Source organism: Acomys minous, assembly GCF_964271855.1.
Source record: "Acomys minous genome assembly, chromosome: 18".
Lineage (NCBI taxonomy): Eukaryota > Metazoa > Chordata > Mammalia > Rodentia > Muridae > Acomys > Acomys minous.
Window position 1 is genome coordinate 62,753,910 of NC_140501.1, and position 20,114 is coordinate 62,774,023.

At 41.2% G+C, this 20,114-nt stretch overlaps 2 protein-coding genes across 2 annotated transcripts in view; one reads left to right on the top strand and one right to left on the bottom strand.

Moving 5' to 3' along the window:
* PSPC1 (paraspeckle component 1) overlaps positions 1-20,114 on the top strand; it is an 84,697-nt gene that overhangs the window by 60,755 nt on the left and 3,828 nt on the right. The gene's annotated exons all lie outside the window — the stretch shown is intronic.
* Positions 6,012-20,114, bottom strand: part of MPHOSPH8 (M-phase phosphoprotein 8) — a 54,324-nt gene continuing 40,221 nt past the window's right edge. The window contains exon 14 of the mRNA XM_084767254.1: positions 6,012-18,400. Within this exon, the coding sequence (XP_084623380.1) occupies positions 18,152-18,400 (249 nt within the window). The 3' untranslated portion in view covers positions 6,012-18,151. The remainder of the gene's footprint in view (positions 18,401-20,114) is intronic.

Sequence of the window (20,114 nt, forward strand, 5' to 3'; positions counted from 1 at the left end):
GAGTTGCCCTAGTCTCCTGAGAGCCCAGTATCCAGGCTCAGCTCTAGCTCCAAGGAAAGAGTCTGCACAGCCTTTTCTACATCAAGAAAACCGGTTGCAGTCCTTACCAAGGTTTCCCTGAGAGGAGTCAGCTTCTGAGTGACAGTCAAACGGACCACCATGAACTGCTGGTCATTCAGTTGTCAGTGGTTTTGTATAGTTACGTAACTTCCCAGCTGTTTTCAGGCTTTGTTCTCATTAATTAGCATCCCATAGATGATTTGAATATCATTTGCTTAAAATTAGTAGGAAAAATTTAGTAAAGAAAACAGTAGTTTTAGCTTTTCTAATGCAGTGTGATGTCATACGTGCTATCATAATTCGTTCCAGCAAAAATTAACATGGCATATTTTAAATCTTATAATTCTACAGTCTTAATTCTTTTCCTGTCTTGACATAATCAGGTTTAAAATCTTGCAGAATTCAGGATGGATGTGCTTATTCATAAAGTAAAGGAACATCTAATTGTTTTATTGAAATTTTCTGCTTTTAATTAGTAAGTAAACACTTTTTTGTTTTTGTTTTTGTTTTTCCTCTCGGGTGTGTGTATGTTCTTTTTGTTGTTGTTTTTTAAACCTTGGATTATCTGTATTTTGTAAACTTTAACTTACTCTTTGACTTTTTGGGGCCTATTTCTAAAATCTTATTTTCAGCACCAAACATTCAGTGAAATATCAACTATTTGCTTTTAAAATGTCATTATATTTGGGTGATTATATCTTAGCTGTGATTGGCCTTTACTAGTAATAGGATCTAGCAACAAGGACAAGGCTTTGGCTCTTGTTTTTCAAATATTAAATTATAACAAAAATTTATTCAAAAATACTTGTTGAATACTACAGTAACTTGGTATGTATATGTAAATCCTATATTGATTGTTAATCAATGGAGAATGGCTAGGTAAACAGTTACAACATAGATTATGAATGAGGGAAAGGATGCAAATATGTTATTCAAATGAATGAAGTGTTGTGAAAGAATATGGTCAGATGATACCAGCCAAAAATAAAATCTCTTCATCTTGATTACTGTCTAGAGGTGTTGGGACCTAGGAAGTGGAGCCAACAACCGAGGTGAACTAGAGTCTCATGATAGCCAACTTTACTTAGACGCCAGACAGTTTAGACTGAGCCTTTAAACCAGTCACATGAATAAAGTGTACAGCCACAAGGACAAGCTGCATTTGGCAAAACATATTTTTTCATAGAGGTGTATAAATAAGTAACAAACAGTTGTGATGAGTAAGCTGACTTAAGCTACGCCTAGGAGGGAAACAAACACATTCCAAGGAAAATTCTGTGTTTTCAAGAAAATGAGGTCAAAAACTCTTGTCTTGTTTTCTTGGAATTTTCTCACCAGTACTTAGATTTCTCACACAACTCCACTCTTGTACTGTGTTCCAACAATCCTTAATTACACAGCTGGTTATAGAAGGCCAGTTTGGGATACATGAAACTCTTATGTCAGTACAACATAAGTGTTCCTGAAGAGTCACATGGTAGTTAAATATTAAGGCCACAAAGATACTGAATTATAAACTTAAACTGACAGCAGGCTCATTGGATAAAGGCACTTAGCACCAATGCTGACGGCTTGACTTCAAGCACTAGAATACACACGGGGGAGGAGAGAACAGTCTCTGGCCATCACCAGTTTTCTTTTGACTGCATACACCACACACGCGTGGGTACATAAGATATAACCCCTTGCCCCAGCCACCAACAGAAAACTAAAACACAAAACCTTAAATAAAATTAGAAAGCCAAAGTCCTATCAAGTGTGGTGGCACATGCCTGCAACCCCCACCCCCAGGAGGACTATTTCAAGTTGAAGGCTGGTTTGAACTATATTGCTAGTCCCACCAGCCAGTTACAGACAGTAAGGAAAGTGCAGTCTGTAGTCAGGGTTGCTCATTAGATAGAGTGCTTGCCCAGCTGCCAAGGCTCAATGGCTGTTCTCCAGCACCACGGAGAGAAAAGGAGACAGCTGCCCTCGGGTGCAAAAGTTACTGGTGTCTTGTGTTCACTTCCTAGCTAGATATCTATCGGCAAGGAAAGACTTTGCTTTGCTCTGTTTTGTTTTTTGGTGGGGGAAGCAAATAGATGTAGGTAACTTTTTACATATAGCTCCTAAAAAAGTACCAACATTTTTAAACAACTTCATGTGGTGTGTTAATTTGTGTATGTCAAATCAAAATGCATTTCAGTATGACATTATTTTATGTTTACAGAAATTGGAAGGAACGTTTATGTTTAAGATTCAAAAGCTCCGTTTCACCAGGCATAGTGGCACACGCCTTTAATCCCGGCACTTGGGAGGAAGAGGCAGGTGGTGGTTCTCTGTGAGTTCGAGGCAGCCTGGTCGACAAAGAGAGTCCAGGACAGCCAGGGCTCTGTGTAACAGAAATCCTGTCTCAAAAAATGAAATAAAATAACTCTTTCTGTGTCACAAGCATAGTGATTCTTGTGTGGTAATGGCTTCCAGATTACTAAATAGTAATTAAAGCTTTAGCTAGATAATGGTGCCCTTTACTCCCAGGGAGGTAGAGACAGGCAGATCTCTATGAGACCAGCCTGGTCTACAGAATAAGTTCCAGAGCATCCAAGACTACACAGAGAAACTGTGCCTACAAGAGAGAGGGAGGGAGGGAGGGGGAGAGAGAGACAGACAGACAGACAGACACGAGTGGTCGCGCAAGTGCGCGAGCACACAAGCTTTAAAATTTGAAGAAGATTAAAACTCCAGGGTCTGTTGACATTTTGTTGTTTCTGTAAAACTGTATCTAGATTTTAAAATATCTCTAAAAGTTTCTCTCCACTGTTAAATGTGTATTTACATGGTTAATGTTGTGTTTTCTTACATTTTGAATAACAGAAATAACCTATTTCCAGTTCTGAGTTACTGAAATTTTCTGTACAGCCAGTATTCAGACATAAATGCACATTGCAAAAAGATAGCTTCAGACATATCGTTGTATGGCTTGAAATGACCATTGCTGCTACTGTGTCCCTCTCTGCAGGACAATTAAAGATGGCTAAGTCAGAGTTGTTCATTTTCAGTGCTTTAAAATGCCACTACTAGTGGCTGGGGAGATGAGTCAGTGGTTAAGAGCACTGGCTACTCTGAGAGGATCTAGCTCTGATTCCTAGCCCCAGGCTGCTCATAACTGCTTTTACCTCTAGTTCCAGGGCCCCCACTGTGTTTGTCTGGCCTCTGCAGTCACCTGGTGGAGAGGTGCACAGACAAACTTGCAGGCAGGACACTCACACACATAAAATAAGAAAACCTCTCTCATGAATGTTACTTAATATTTATAGTGTCACATAATCCTGTATTGTAGACTATAACTGCCTCAATTCTCAGATCAAAAATAACACTAAAGTTGGGTAGAATTAAATTCATGCATACTTAATGTAAACATACTTTTTTTATTTCTCCCATATTTTAAAAGTTGGTCAGTAAGAACATTATATAGAGCCTTTTCTTAAATGCCACATATGAGCAGTTTTTGATAGTATTGAAGACTTTAGCATTGATGATCTTACCAAGGTTTTTCTGGCTGATGTTGTGAAAGACAAAGTCATTTCATTTATCTGTATATTGAGTGTATCATGTAAGTTACATAAATACATTAGTGTTGAAACTTAAAAGCCACATTTATTTGTTGTTTCATGTTTTTATCCTTACCAGGTCTTTTAAATAATTCTTCTGTGCTCTAGCCTTTTTATGAAAAAAGATATTTTATACTTTTCAATCAACCAGGCTAAATGAGATTTTGCATGTTTGTGGGTTTTTAAAGAACTCTGTAAGTCTATACCTATTGGCTTTGCTGTGTTTCATTATGCATTTCCTACATCTTAATTTTCTTAATGCTTTGTAAATGAGTTTTGAAAGTTATGTAATATTATACAAAAAATATATAAAATATTGTTGTGTGTGTTTTGTCAGTAACTAGGGCTCATTTTTTTCCTTGGGTATTTTCAATCATTAGATAATTATTTTGCAAGTTTTTTAGACTTAAATGTTAACTGATGTTTATGAATAAGAAAATCGGTTCTCATCGTAGTTTCTGAACTTTTTGGTGTCAGCAGTAGCAATAATTTGCCTGGAATTTACTAATTCTTTGAACTGGTTGGAAAATTTTACATATATCTGGGTTTGACTACTTTACACGTTATTATTATTTTGGGTCCAACAATTTAGCAGAATAAAACTAATTACTGAAATAATTGTCAATACATGTTTTCTTAACCAGAGTTTCTGGGCAGAGGGGTGCTGGAAAGATGGCTTGGCCATTAAAAGCACTGGCTGCCCTTGCAGAGGACCTACCTTGATGCTTCAGTCAACTGCTACTTGTGTTCCAGGGGATCCATTGCATTCTGGCCTCTGTGGGTGGTATACAAAGAAAACACTTATGTACATAAAAAGAAATACCCTTTTTAAAGGATAAAACGATGGGAAAATTGGGTCCTATGTGAGACAGCAGCAATGACCATCCCTTACACCAGTATTTCTCCGACCTTTGGAATAGTTGAGAATCCTTGTGTGGCTCCTTAAACCCAGATTGTGAGCTCTCCACCCGTTTCTGATTTTCAGTAAAACCCCAGAACCAAAAAATGGACATCTCTTTCTAACAAGTTCTCACATGATACAGATACCAGTGGTTTGGGGATCCCACATGGGTACTACGTTAGACTTTGTTACCCGGAAGGGTACAGTGCTGACAGTCAGAACTTATGGTCTGTGCACCTGTCCCTTAATTTGATCCCTAGCACCATTTAAAAAGAGGTAAAGTAGCGATTTGTCTGTTTTATTTTTGGTTATAGCTTAATGTCCCCATATATTGTAGGTTGCTAACAACTCCTGTTCTTTTCCAGTTATTTTTAGCTGCTAACAGCTAAAAAGACTGCTGCAACTACTATTCCCAGTCAGCAAACGTATGCGCTCCTGAATCACATCATATTAGATCAACATGTTTTTTATGCTTTTCCAGTGTCTGCTTTGTTGTATTCACAAACTTTCTTAATGAAAATGAAAAAGATGTAGATTATATTTTGTGAGGAGGTAGCAACAAGTATGTTCCTTGAGCTTGGTGGTCATCCAGTCTTGGTGTGAGCGATGAGGAACATCTGAACATCCCTCTGCCTCCACACACATGTGCTCATGAGCATATGTACATTTTGAGAGTCTCACTAAAGCTCTTTTAGTATTAGTGATAAAACAACCTAACAGGTGAGCCTCATGTTGGTGTGTTTGGACTTAGTGCCTGGGGAAGAGAGAGGCACTGGGGAACGTTCTAATCTTTCCTTACATCTCAGTGAACATGCCTAGAAAGATAGCGTTTTACTCTATTAGTAATGGGTTAACTTTGATATACATGTTTCCTAAGTCTGTTAGTATTCTCAACAATCTTCACTTGTTTTCTAGTCATATTTTTCATTAGTTACGTTAGAAAATTGTGTCCATCAAAGCATTCAAGAGGAAAATAAGTAATTTGTTTCAGAAACCAACAAAGATGTGTTAATTCAGAATTATGTAGTATAATAAAATTTAAAATCAGTTCGTAATGAGGACCCATTGTTACTAGATTGACAATAGTTTATTTCAAAAATTAAGGCTGGTCAGGTGTGATAACTCAGCTCCCTGCAGGCAAAGTCAGCCTAGGCCACATAGTGAGGCCCTATTTCAGAATAAATAAAAAACAAAAAATTAAGACTTACTATGAACATCGTAATATATTGGCTTAGGTCAATGTGTACTAAGATTATCCGTGTGTCTTCGTTTGGAATCCTTCCAACGATCACCCTTCACATAGATGATTCAGTGTTTCAAATTTGTCTCCAGGAAATTTAAATTGTTGAAGCATTTTGTGATTTTTTTTCTTTTTCCTTACCTAAAATAAGATTTGGCTCTGAGATGATTCTTTTATCTGCGATCAAGAAAGTTGCCCTTTTCATTCTATGAGTAGCCTGTTTTGTTGTTTTTTTTTTTTAACTATGTGTTTGGCTTGACTGTGTATCTGTGGACTACATGCATGCCTGATGCCTGTGGTGGTCAGCAGGAATTGGAGTCCCTGGAGATGGAGTTACAGATAGTAGTAACTACAAAGTAGGTGCTGGGACCTGAACCCAGGTCTTCGGAAGGAACAGCCAGAGCTCTTGAGCACTGAGCCATCTCTCCAGCCCCTGGTCTAGCTGTTTGTTTTGTTTTTTCAATACAGGGTTTCTGTGTGTAGTCATGGTGGTCTGGAGCTCACTTTGTAGACCATGCTGGCCTTGAACTTAGAGATCTCTTCTTGCCTCTGTCTCCTGAGTGCTGGGATTAAAGGTGTGTACTACCACTGCCAGGCAGGTGTTTCTAGCTTTTTAACATTATACAAATGGGTACTTCTCCTATCTTTTACTTCCCAAGAGTCAAATATATTCATTCCTCTTAGAATACCAGGACTAAGATATAGATAGGCCTAGCCTACATAAAGATGGTTAACTCATGAACCCGTTTCCAAATGAGCTATATTCATACAGACTCATGAGAGTCCTTTTCTAAATCTAATAAACTATACAGCTACTAAATTCTTTGACACAATAAACTATAATTATCTGTTGGTAATCCCATTTATTAAAGTAATGGAGTCCTGTCAAGCTAAAAGGAGTTGGATGTCTCTAAGTCACTTGTTTACTTTTAGTTGAGTGAAATGGGAAGGAAGGTGCGTTCTTAGAGCTGTGTCCTTGGTCCTGATGACGGCACTTTAAAAAGCAAACGGCGTGAACACGAGTGCTTGCCTTCCCAAAGATGACTGAAATTTCATGATTGCAGACATGGTTTTCCTCCTCATCCATGTGTCAAGACACTGAAGTTCTAGATGATGTTTAACCTGTTCCTTGTGTTTAGGTTTGCATACAGCAGGGAAATTAACATTGTTGCTTAACTTTGTATTGCCACATGTCAAGATTTATTTGGAACCAGTGCGGTTTTCTAAAAATCAAAGGAAAATTAGACAATATGGAAAAGGACGTGTATTGATATTTTTAATTTCTGCCTTGAAATAAAATGTGTCTGTAACTGTGCTGAAAAGAAGAGAGGTGAGGCAAACTCAGCCTCAAGGTTCACAGCCACCTTGAGCGCTCGGTGCAGTGTGCACAGGTTGTTGGGACTGTGGTTCTCAGGGTGGGGGCTGCTTTAGAGCACTGCACTAGTAGAAGACAGAGGCAGCCTGTCTCGGTTGCTGCTTATGTTTTAGCAGTGTCTGGAACTCTCCGTACAAAGCTCATCTCCTACGGTTACTGTGTTGCGCCTTGCCGCGTAGGTGGGCTTGTTCCTCTGTGGGGTCTATGGGCCAGTGCCCTCCCAGGGACACCCACGGGCTTGTGCATTGTACTTGAGGAGCAAATACCATGCAAGCAGCTTAACATGTAGTAGCAGGGGACGAAGCAGTGGCCGCCACCCTCTTCAGAGAAGAGAGAATTTAACATTCTTGAAAGAAGACACCGTGTGCTGGTAGAGTGAGGTGTGAGCGGGTAACAGATGAAGTAAAGCTTGCTTGAACTGCACTCCTCGGTGTGTGTGGCTGCGAATGAGGACTCGGACTTAGCGAGTCTGCGAGACTTATTTTTTACATTTTCTAAGTAATGTCTTTGAGTACAGTATTAATCATACTCTGAACATTGTATTTAAATGGTTTTGCATCTTTACTTTCTGTTCAGTTACAGATTTTTTTTTAAAGGAAATTGAGTATCTGACTAGATGCAGAAAGGCTAATATCAATAAAAATGTAAAATAGTTTATTTTAGCTATTTGTGGGGGTGATAATTATGATATATTGGGGACAGTCAAACCAACCATTTGGGTATTTGGCATCTGTTGCTTTTGGAAACTTGACATGGAATTGTCAAGCACAGTGACTGTGTCTTATTTACGGCTTGTTTTCTTAGAATCCCATTGTACAGACTGTGGCTATTACAGGATTGGCTTTCAGTGCTGGGGTGTAATTGAGCATAAGCAAAACCCTTGCTCTCCCTGCCTTGTGAAAGAAGAAAAGCAGTTTAAATATCCATCGTTGCACATGCAAACTTGTGTAAAATCTGTTTTCTTTGAACAAAATAGTAGGTGTTTGCCGTAGGTCAGGGAGGAGTTGAACCCTTTTGATTTCTGGAAGTAAGTTACATTGTGTCCTTTTCACTGTTAGTACTTCTGTTTATAACCTGCTTGATAATATCCATAAAAGATGTACATATTCTATTTTTGAAAAATGATGTGTTATACAAAGTTTCTCTTTAAATGTATGTATAATGTTGTTCATCTCTATCCCAGGCCAGCCAGGAGTGGTAAGTCAGATACATCACACAATTCAAAGTCATCCTCAGGTCCCTGGAGGCTGACGGGAGTTAATAAACAAGACCCTGTTTTAAGAAAACTCCCACCAACAAAAATGGCAGGAATGTAGCTCGATGGTGGTTGATTTGCCTAGCATTGAGGCTCACAAGTCAATTCCCAGTATCGCAAGAAGGAAAAGAAATAGCAGCCCCAAGAAAGTAGGAGCCTCTTCCATTACATAGTGATTGGCACTTGTTTCCTAGCAAGTCCTTATTAAGTGTTTGAATGACGCCAGTTCAAGACCAGGTATGCAAACTCGGGTCCCTGTAGATAGGATTTCAGGTTCAGTGTATTTGGAGAGTGGTGCTGTTTTAGTAAGAAGGGACACAGAATGTGCTTTGAGGGCAAAGGTGCTTGCCCTGTACGCCTGTTGATCCATGGTGGAAGGAGAGCACGGCCTCCTCAAAGTTCTGCTCTCCTCCTCTTGGGACAGGTGCGTGTACATGCAGCAGTGCCCAGTGCTAGTAAAGCACCTTGAAACCTGGAGGCACATACTTTGTTTTGAGAAATTTGAGGGCCAGGCATGGTGGTGCACTCCCGTAATCCCAGCAGGCAGGAGGCAGAGGCCGACGGGTCTCTGTGAGTTCCAGGCCAGCCTGATCTACAAAGCGAGTCTAGGACAGCCGAGGCTTCACAGAGAGACCCTGTCTTGGAGAGGGGTGCTGGAGAGATTTGGAAGAAGGCACTAGAATGGTAACATTTTAGCTAAATTTTAGACTGGGTTTTATATTAATGCTTTAGGCAGCAGTGATTGGATGCACAGACACATGGCATTAGGGCACTTAGTAAGACTAAAGGCTACCTAAGTTCCTGATGTGTGATGCAGTGTGAATTTAGCTGCATACACTGGCCAGGAAAGAGGAAGCTGCAGTGTTCCAAGTTTCTAGTGTGGAAGGTAAGTGATGGGAAGTATAGCCTTAAAAGAATCGTGTCTTCTCTTTTCCTGCAAGTAGGTGCTTAACTGGCTTGCTGGGATTTAAAAACAAAACGAAAAACCTGTTAAAAAAAATCTTTTCTGTTTGATAAATAGTATCCTCGGCTGTAAGATGGCTCAAGGGTTACAGCATGGGTTTGATTCCCACGTCATCCATATGGTCGCTCACAACGATCTGTTAGTTCCATTTCCAGGAAATTCAGCACATTCTTCTGGTCTCCATGTGCATGGTGCACAGACATACATGCAGGCAAAATGGGCACATGCATAGATAGTTTTCAAGGTATTGTCATTAGTTACAGATACGATGACAACAGGCTAATCATCCTGTTATGTTTGTAATTGTCTCCACAGTCGTCGCTGAGTGCATCTTTCTAAAGGAGTAACATCTAGTCCCTTTTTCAAATACAGTACCTTCACATCTGGAATGAAACAGTTGTATTTTCAACTGGAAAGCTTTATTTGATTTGCCCACAGTCTTCTCAAGTCCTTGTACCTCCCACTTCAATCCACCAGGTTTTGATGTGACCCCTGTCTCCCAGATTACGGTGTGGGTTTCCCAAGTGAGACTTCAACACCTCTTCGCATTTCTGTACTCTGTAAGCATATGTGTATTCAGTTGTTGTGCCCGCATCTTACTTATCTTCATCAGTATCAAAGTAATTGTTTACGGTGCTTGGCATCCTGTGCAGTTTGCCCTTTCACTCCACATTCCAAATTCATGGATTTCCGTCAACTTTCAGTTGGAAATATTCAAAATTAGTCTATGTGCAGAGTTTTTCATGCTACTCTCTAAGCAATATGTTACAGCTCATGTGTGTGTGGCATCTAATTAGATTTTAAGTAACTCATGACTTAAATTGGCAGTAGGATGTGGTGTTTAGGTTTATGCAGAATCCCCAGTGTTTTATCCGCAGCCTGAACATCGGTGTGGTATGGTGTCTGAGGATGCTTATAGGACTCCAAGTGCTGGCTTTACTTCAGAAACTGATGAGAGGGGAACTTCAAGAGAAAAAAAAATGATTTAAATTTAAAAGTGAGTTTCTTAAGTTGGGTACCAAAGTATACACCTGTAATGCTGTCTCATAAAGTTGAGGCATGGATCTCAAAATGAAAATGAAGTTGACTAAATTATGTAGTGAAAAGTGGATATTTCAGTACCAATAAAAGTATGTTTTTGAGACTCTCCGATAGTGTACTCGTTCAATAAATAATTATGGAATATTTTTGTCTCAACTTATGCCTATAACAATAAAGAAAATAGAGTGGGTTCTTTGAGTTTGAGGTCGGCTGTGTGGTAAGAGAACCAGGGGGGGAAGCCCATGGAAAGATTTTAAACCACTACATCATCGTACCAGAGTGTCAGACCAAGAAGATCCAGTCAAGAGTGTGAGTTGCCCAGTTCTCAGTAGAGTGGTGTAGGAGCAAGCACTCAGGAAGAGGGGAAGCTGGGCACATGAGCACCCAGGCCTCCTTCTCTGACCAGGCTGGCAATACGGGCAAAAAAAGAGTTTCTATCCATTGAAATACAACTGAAAACTGAGTCACAGTGCATTCTGTATGTCCGCTCCACAAGACATGCTGGTGTTTGCTGCTGGACGCCCAGGCAGGAAAGACTGGCGGACCTGCACATCCCCCAGGCCAGCCACAGTATTTGCAGGAAAGTGGCCTCCACTGAGTGTAAAACTAAGCCAGTCAGGTGTTACATTTGATTCCTTTTACTTTGTCTGTATTGAAGAGAAGACTCAAATGAAAAGTGAAAAGGATTGGCTCCTGGGAACTTGTCAAATCTGAAGGGTTAATCTATCAGTTGGTCTGCATTCGCGCCCTGTAGGTGGACATTCTCTCTGTAGCGACACACGCTGATTATCTAATTATGTAATAACTTTGTAAATTCTAATAATTGAAGTGGGCAGAGTTTTCATCAGGACATGGTCCTCAGGCAGGTTTGGATGAGTAAGTTGGGATGTTGTCAATATCAGCTGAGAAGTTGTACTGCCGAAGGCTTCTGCTCACTTGACCGGCGTGAAGTCCCTGGGAAAGGAGGGTGGACCTTAAAAATCTCAGTGTAAAAGTATGTAATTTATAACTTGGTCCTACTTGCACAACATCCAATTGGTCTTTTGTGTTATTAAAAATACTTTGGAGAAGCCAGGCAGTGGTAGACCTTTAATCCCAACACATAGGAGGCAGAGGCAGGCAGACCTCTGAGTTCCAGGACAGCCAGGACTACAGATTCTGTTTTGGAAAAACAAACCAACCAGCAGACAAAAAGTATTTTGGAGATTGTTCAAGGTTACCAGGTTTTCTTGGTATTTTCACATGCTTGCTTCCTTAACACCAGGACTTTATGGCTAGGATTTCCACTGTGGTGTTGGGGATTAAGTCCGAGTTTTGTGTGTTAGGCAGATGTCTGCTGAGCTGCCTACATGCCCCTTGGTTAATACTTTGTATTGTTCTCTAGATTATTGTACAAATTTTGTCTTATTTTTGTTTTTCCAGACATGGTTTTCAGCCTTGACTGTCCTAGACTCTCTTTGTAGAACAGGCTGGCCTTGAACTCACAGATATCCCCCTGTCTCTACCTCCCTGGGTACTTGGGACTAAAGCTGTGCATCACCATTGCCCAACTGATTGCACAGATTTTAAGTTACTAAAAATGAGCTTTTGCAATGATGATTTTAAATATTTTTAAGGAGACATTGTTTTCTACGTATTGATGTTTCTTTATGGAGTATGCATCTTTGTCTTCAGTTGTAAAACAGACTGTGTTCCATTACTGAGTTGAAGTTAGCATGTGCAAGCTGTAGACCCTCACCCTACCCCTTACACTCCATTCTCTCTGATTCAGGGAGTGGATGTGCCTTATGGTATTTGGAAAGGAATTTGGAACTTCTTGAGTTATATTATTGGTACATTGTGTTGTCTTGCAGTTGCACTGGTCATATATCTTTTTTTGTATGTGCTTTTTCTCACAGATAAATGGACTCAAGTTAGCTAAAACTGACTTGTTTATAGCCAATATGTACTATGTAAATATATTTTAATACACATAGTAAAATGATGGCTAAATATTTTATCCCTGTATAACAGTGAAACGGGAACAGATTCTTAAAGACTGTTTCTTAGTTCTTTGGAGTATTGTTTGTAAATGTCATAGATTTTTTTTTTATGTATAATTCAGAGTCTTTACTACTTCCTAGGATCCCAGATCCCTTTACTGTCCTGTCTCTGGTTTCTAGCCTTGCCCTGGTTTCCCCTCCACAGGCCTGCCTTTTCTATCCTCCTCTGAGCTGATGTTTATCCAGAACAGCTGGATTTACAGGGTTGCCCCTCTGGGATATAAGGACTTTTAGTGGCACAATGTTAGTTAATGAGGCCACTTGACTGGGATTGTTAACTGTATTTATTTACTTACTTGGTTTTTCAAGACAGGGTTTCTCTGTGTAGCCTTGGCTGTCCTGTGGACTCACTATGTAGACCAGGCTGGCCTCGAACTCACAGAGATCCCCCTGCCTCTGCTTCCCAGAGTGCTGGGATTACAGCTTATCCTTTAATAGTTCTTTTCCTTTGGCCATCGAAGTCACAAACACAAAATCAACTGATTACTCTATGTATAGGAATAATAACAATGAGTTTGGGTGCCTTCAAGATAATATCACTGCATTGTTAAAAGTAATTGAGAGGGCTAAAGATATGGCCCAGTGGTTAAGAGCTGTTCTTCCAAGAGGTCCTGAGTTCAACCACACGGTGGCTCACAATCATCTATAATGTGATCTGATTCCCTCTTCTGGCATGCAGCTGTACATGGAAATAGAGCACTCATATACATAAAATAAAGTTGTTTTTTTTTTTAAGTAATTTAGAGTCAAGCATGGTGGCATACACCCTGTCCCAGTATTTGGAACTGAGGCACATGGTTGTGAATTGAAGGTTAGAATTTTTCTGAAAGTCTGAAGTCCAAAAGGTTCCAAACCTGAAACTTTAGGGCATTGGCATGCTGCCACAAGTAGAAAATGCCTCATGACAGTGTTGAGTGTTAACAGTCAAAGTGAGTACTTTAAAGTACCGAGAGTCCCTTGCTCTGTATGTAAAGCCTACATGAACCCCTTTCCAGCTGTGGTGGCACATGCCAGCAGATGAATCCAGCCTTGCCTACCCAGTGAGGTTCTGGTGAGGGCTACATCCTGAGACCCTATCTAAACAACAAAACTACTTACTGGACGGAAACAAACATCCCTTTCCACCAAAAATTGCAAAAATCTTAACACATTCTGCTTCTAGGCATTGTTCCAAGGGATGTTCAATGTATAGTAAAAGGTTAATTACAAATATTTTATGGTTGTCATGCCACCCAGATGAGGCAATAAAGGGAATACAGTATTTGGTTGTATGGGGCTTAAGAGTGAATGGTAAGATGTTACTGAGATACTTGTGAGCAGTAGAGATTGCTTCTGTTTTGGTGAGAAGACTGGGTGTGATGTGTGCACTTCTCATGCCAGCCTCTAGATGGCTGGGGCAGGAGGATGAGTCCCTGTGTTACATGGCAAAAACCTGTCTCAAAAGGAGCCCTTAGTAGACTGCAAATGTCTGGTTCTATAGTGGGTGTGGGAAGCAGAATATAAGCTCCACTCGGCAAGTGTTTGTTGCACGAAGACCAAGGCAACCAGCATGAGACGGTAGATGGGTGTCTGCCCAAAATTGCTAGGCCCCTGACAAATGGCGCATAGCATACTGACCACAACAATGCAGAAAGAGCCACTACAGCCAGATGGCTAAAAGCTAGAAGCTTGAGACTTGCCTTCCATACACATGGAGAAAGGGAAACTCAAGGATTGAGAGTTAAATACAAAGTAACAGTTGGAGTCTTGTTGTCCAGGGATTGGGTGGGTACAAATACCTAAGTGTCATTTTAGTCATTTATGTCCATTTTGGGTGGAATATAGGACCAGATGGCTCCTCAGGTTATGTTGGGATCTGGGAAGTAGCCACAAAGCTGTAGGAGTCTCTACTAAGACTGGGGGGCAAGATCTTATTCTGCTCTTAGGAGCCATTAGGGGATTCTTAACAAGGTAGTCATGCACAGTGATTGGTCCCTTTAGTCCCAACTACTTGGGGAAATTTTTCATTTGAAGCACTTTAGACTACAGGCAGAGAAAAGTTAAGACACAAACAGTAGATTTTTAGAGTAGAGACTCAAGACCAGCCAGTTGGCACAGGGTATATAGCTCAAGGTTCCACACATGGAAGTGCGCACAAGGAGCCTGGCTGGGGCCCATGAAACACATGAGACCTGTGGATTGACTGTTGCTGAGTTACTACAAGTTAGGACTTTGGTTAATTGGCTGTTGGGGGCCCATATGAAAGAAAGGACAGGAAATGGCTTTTAAGTCAAGTTTTAATAATTCAGATCAATGTCTGCATAGAACACTCCTGTGACATTTAAAAGTTTGCACCACATAAAAATTCTGATGCTTAGGGGGAAGGCTTGGCTCATTGTTAGTAAAGGAAGTAGTAGTTGGGATGGGGAGAAGGCTCGGTTGCATATAAGAGCACTTGCTGCTGCTGCAGAGAATACCAACTCCTGCCAATTCAGCAGCCCTCCTTTGTCCCCTGTGGGAACTGCACTCGTGTACAAACACCCGTTTATATAAACATAGTCAACAGCAAGAATTTACCTTGATAATGAAAAGGTGAGGCATGTGTGCCAGGCGGTGGCGTGCTAGCAGTGGCAGAGGCGGGCGGGTCTCTCAGTTGAGTTTGAGGTCAGCCTGCTCTACAGAGCTAGTTCCAGGACAGCCAGGGAACCCTCCCCCCCCCCATACCCCCCCCACACTGGAAAGTGTAAAAGGTGGGTGACGGGCAAAGAAAAGGGTAGACACAAGTAAAATGGTTGTTGCTTAAATACACAGGCAGTGTCTCATATTGGGTCTGGTCCCGATATGGTCCCTCTGAGGACCAGCAACATCTGTTAAACACCTGTGCTCCAGAATGGAATTTTGTTGTTTTGTGGTTTGCTTGCTTGCTTGTTTGTTTTTTGAGACAGGGTTTCTCTGTGTAGCCTTGACTATCCAGGACTCAACTTTGTAGACCAGGCTGGCCTCAAACTCACAGCGATCTGCCTGCCCCTGCCTCCCAAGTGCTGGATTAAAGGTGTGCACCACTATGGCCCAGCCAGAATGGAATATTTATAATGTGTGATTTTAACTTTGGTGAGTCAGTTGCTCACATGAGAAAATTGAAAATCAGAAGTAGACTAACTTAGGTCGTAAATTAGGTATAAACTGTAACATAACAGCTAATTCCTGTACTCTGCTGGTCCCCAACCTCTCTGACCAGAGAGAGAGAGATTACTGATTTTCTGTATGATCCATAAGTTTCTGTACAGGCAGAGGACACTTGATATATTTTACTACATACACATGTACACATTGTAAAAATTATTTTTGTGCAGTATTTTGAGCAGTTTCTTTTAGACCTCTTGGTAGGCTGTCTTCTGTGTTCACAAGGTCTTTTGGGCAGTTACTACTCTGTGTGTGCCTTCCATTCTACCACATTTAGGCAAGTGCTGTGGGAATGTGTCCACAGAATAAACAGTGGAGTTTCTTGGTTATTTGGTTCATGAAGCTCTTTTGATGCTGTCCATCCTAGATGGATGGGAATTATTTAACTCCCATGGCCCCAACCAGTGCAGTACCTAAGATCAGTAGAGATACTGGTAAATGTTTTAGGAATAGAAATTGGAAGCTTGTGGAGGCATTTCCAAAGCCTTCAGTCATTTGCTTCACAAAAAGCCCTTTTAGATGTTACTAATTTGCTCCCCTGTAATGAAGTTGACATCCCAGGTTACTGCTTTATAGGCTGTGTAGTATATGCAATTGTGAGTAAGACTTTTCACTTCAACTATCCCTGCTGAAAGTAAAACCAGGCCCATTGTAAATATTTGTGATTTTATCTAAAAGGAGTTGGGGAAGGGGGTTGGACAGTTTGTATTTTAGAGAGGTCCTTACTTCTGAAGAATAAACTGGGAGGCCAGAGTAGGAGCATGAAAGATCTTGCCAAGGCTTGGGTAGGAAATAAAATGGATACCGCATTAAGCTGGAAATAAACCAGGTGTGGTGGCACACGCCTTTTATCCCAGTACTTGGGAGGCAGAGGCATCCAGAGTTCCAGGCCAGCCCAGTCTGTATAGTAGTACTTGTCTTAAAAAACAAAGAGTCAAAAATAAAGTGATGTCTTCTGGAGGCAGAGTGATTGTGAGCTTGAGGCCAAACTAGGTTACACAGTGAGACTCCCCCCAAAATGTAACAGACTAGCAGGCCTAGAGTAGCCTGCTCCCCAAGACAGAAGTGGGTTGGGGGCCCTGCAGAATTAAAAGAAATGAGATGACTATTAACCTTGAATATCTTCTAGAGCTTTTGCTTCTCAGTCCCTTCATCTAAGAAGAGAAAAGAGCCCTTTTGAGGTGGATGAAGCCCCAGGCTTACTTCCTGAGCTCTTTGCTCTGGTCTTAGCAGCATGGTGGCTGGTTTGGTGTTAAAGGCCTCATGGTCCAGTCCTCTCTCCTAGAGAACTTGGCACCGTTTTTCTCGTTCTGGCAGTACGTTGTGAACCTTTCCCATGGCTTCTAGCTCCCTGTCTGTTGGATTACTGAGTGAGTCTCATGTACTGTACAGTTCTGCTAAGGGTAACTTCCTGGGGCATAGAGACCTCATATTGCTGCTGACTGCAGTTTTGTTGAATTAGTGAACAGGCCCTTTATTCAAGGTGACATTGGGAGCATTAGAATTAAAATGGAATTTCTTTATACCATGTATTTTGGGTTGTTTGACTCAATGAAGCTTCAGGCTGACGTGAGTTAAGGTAGATGCTGTTTGCACAGAGCTTGCACTGGAAAAGGCAATGAAGACAGCTGCAGTAATAGCATGCAGGCAGAAAGTTTTAGATGTGAAGTTTATTTTTATTTATTTTAGTTTTTTGAGACATGGTTTCTCTGTAGCCTTGGCTGTCCTGGACTCACTTTGTAGACCAGGCTGGCCTCCAAGTCAGACAGTGGCCTTTGCCTCCCAAGTGTTAGGGTTACAGATGTGGCCCATTGTGCCTGGCTTATTTTTTGAGTTTTATTGTGCTTGTTTTTTTGTGTACTCTGTCAATAAGATTTGTGTGGTCTAAGTGTTTTAATTTGCTATTAATAGGATGGCTGCCCCTTTAATTCACTGTCCCCAGACAGGCTTTGTTTGTGATCTGACTCAGCCTCCCAGGTAGCTGGGCTCTGAGTTCTCTGCTTACTCTCGTTGGCATTTTACTCTGACATGCTTAAGAAGCCACATAAATGATGCTGAATTTTGTTTTGGAATGCCTAGTAGAGCTGGGCTTTGTGGTGCATCCCTGTCGTCCCAGCTGCTCCAGAAGCTGAGGCAGAAGGATCACAGGTTCAGTCCTGCATCTGCTGCTGATCCAGCTCAGGGGACCTTGGGCCACTTAGTCTCCAAGAAAGAGCAGGATGTGACTGTTGCTCAGAGGCCTGGTATCGGTGTCTGCAGCTCCTGGGGGTCAGTGCTTGGACCAAGCAGTTGCCTAAAATTCATCTGAGTTCTAGACTAGGCAGGCTGTATAGCAGCCATGTCCCAAACACAATGTAAAAGGGAGGAAAAGTTTGTAGAAATCTGAGGGGGGAACAGGTTGAAGAGTTTTTCAGTGTCCTTATAGCTGCCTTGCATGTGATATGGCTGCATGTTGTAAACATTTTGTTTGAATTTGTTGTATTCAACTCTCTGTTATCTCATTTTGGGCGATTTTTTTTTTTTAAGATTTATTTATTAAGTATACAGTGTTTTGTCTGCATGTGTGCCTACAGGCCAGAAGAGGGCACCAGATCACAATATAGTTGGTTGTGAGCCACCATGTGGTTGGTTGCTGGGAGTTGGACTCAAGGACCTTTGGAAGAGCAGTCAGTGCTATTAACCTCTGAGCCATCTCTCCAGACCAGAGATGCATTTTTTTCTTTGAAGTTATATATCCACTTGAGGTGGTACACACCTGTAAGTCCAGCACCTGGGAGTTGGAGACAGAAAGGTCAGAGTTCAAGGTTGTCATCAACTACATAGTGCAAAGCTAGCCTGGGATAGATAAGATCTGTCTGAGGAAATCAACTTGTAAATTATTAGATTTTATGTATTTGCAAACCTAACATTTCTTGGCTAACTCCATCAAATATCATCCTGTAACCTTTAATGGAAAAAAAGAAATGAGGTGCTAGGAGAGATGGCTAAGTGCTTAAGATACTGGCTGCTCTCCCAGTGAGCCTGTGTTCAATTCCCAGCTCACAACCCTTTTTGTAACTCCAAAGGCACATATGTGGTGCATAGTCGTATGAAGACAAAACACTCATACACATAAAAGTTAAATTAAAAATATTAAAAGAGGTGCTGGAGAGATGGCTCAAAGGTTAAGGGCACTGACTGCTCTTCCAGAGGTCCCAAGTTCAATTCCCAGCAACTTCATGGTGTCTCACACCCATCTATTATGTGATGATGCTCTCTTCTGATCTGCAGTTGCACATACAGGCAGAGAACTGTATACATAATAATAAATACATAATAAATAATAATAAATAAATCTTTAAAAAACATATTAAAGCGAGGTGGTGGTGGCGCACGCCTTTAATCCCAGCACTCGGGAGGCAGAGGCAGGTGGATCACTGTGAGTTCAAGGCCAACCAGGTCTACAAAGTTAGTCCAGGACAGGCAAGGCTACACAGAGAAACCTTGTCTCTAAAAACAAAAAACAAAACAAACAAAAAAATATGTATGTATGTATATGTATATATATATTAAAAGATTTCCCCTAGGAAAGATCCTAGCTGGTTCTTACTGCTTTAGTGGCCTCTACTGTATCACAAATGCAAAGGGCTATTGTTGTGAGCACCGGTCTCTAGACAATCATGTGGTCATATCAATAAGTCCTCTCAAAACATGCATTTCTTGGGAAAGAATCCACCCCCACCCCACCTCCCAAGACAGGGTTTCTCTGTAGCCTTGGCTGTTGCGAACTCACTTTTGTGGACTAGGCTGGCCTCAAACTCACAGAAATCTACTTGTCTCTGCCTCCCCTGGGATTACAGCCATGTGCCACCATGGCCAGCTTAAAAAGTCATTCTTACTGCCTAGCTAAAAAAACACAGGGGCTGGGGAGATGGCTCAGAGGTTAAGAGCACTGGCTGCTCTTCCAAAGGTTATGAGTTTGGCTCACAACCATCTATAATGTGATCTGGTGCCCTTTTCTGGCCTACAGGTGTTACATGCAGGTAGAACATTGTATACATACATCAGGAAATGTTACCTTTTATTTAGGTTGCTTTTTTAAAATTTTTTCATTCATATTACATCTCAATTGTTATCCCATCCCTTGTATCCTCCCATTCCTCCCTCCCTCCTGCTTTCCCCCTACTCCCCTCCCCTATGACTGTGACTGAGAGGGACCTCCTCCCCCTGTATATGCTCATAGAGTATCAACTCACTTCTTGATTACTTTTTTGTTGTTTTGGTTTTTTGGACTCATTTTGTAGACCAGGCTGGCCTGGAACTCACAGCAATCTGCCTGCCTCTGCCTCCCACTTGCTGGGAATTAAAGGTGTAAACTACCACCCGGCTTATAGCAAGAATTTTTCAGTGTTTGCCTTTAAATACCCTTGAGTTTTCACTGCAATTTGAATAACAGCTTCTATAGTATTGGGGTGTATATAGGTCTTGTTTTCTTATAGATTTAG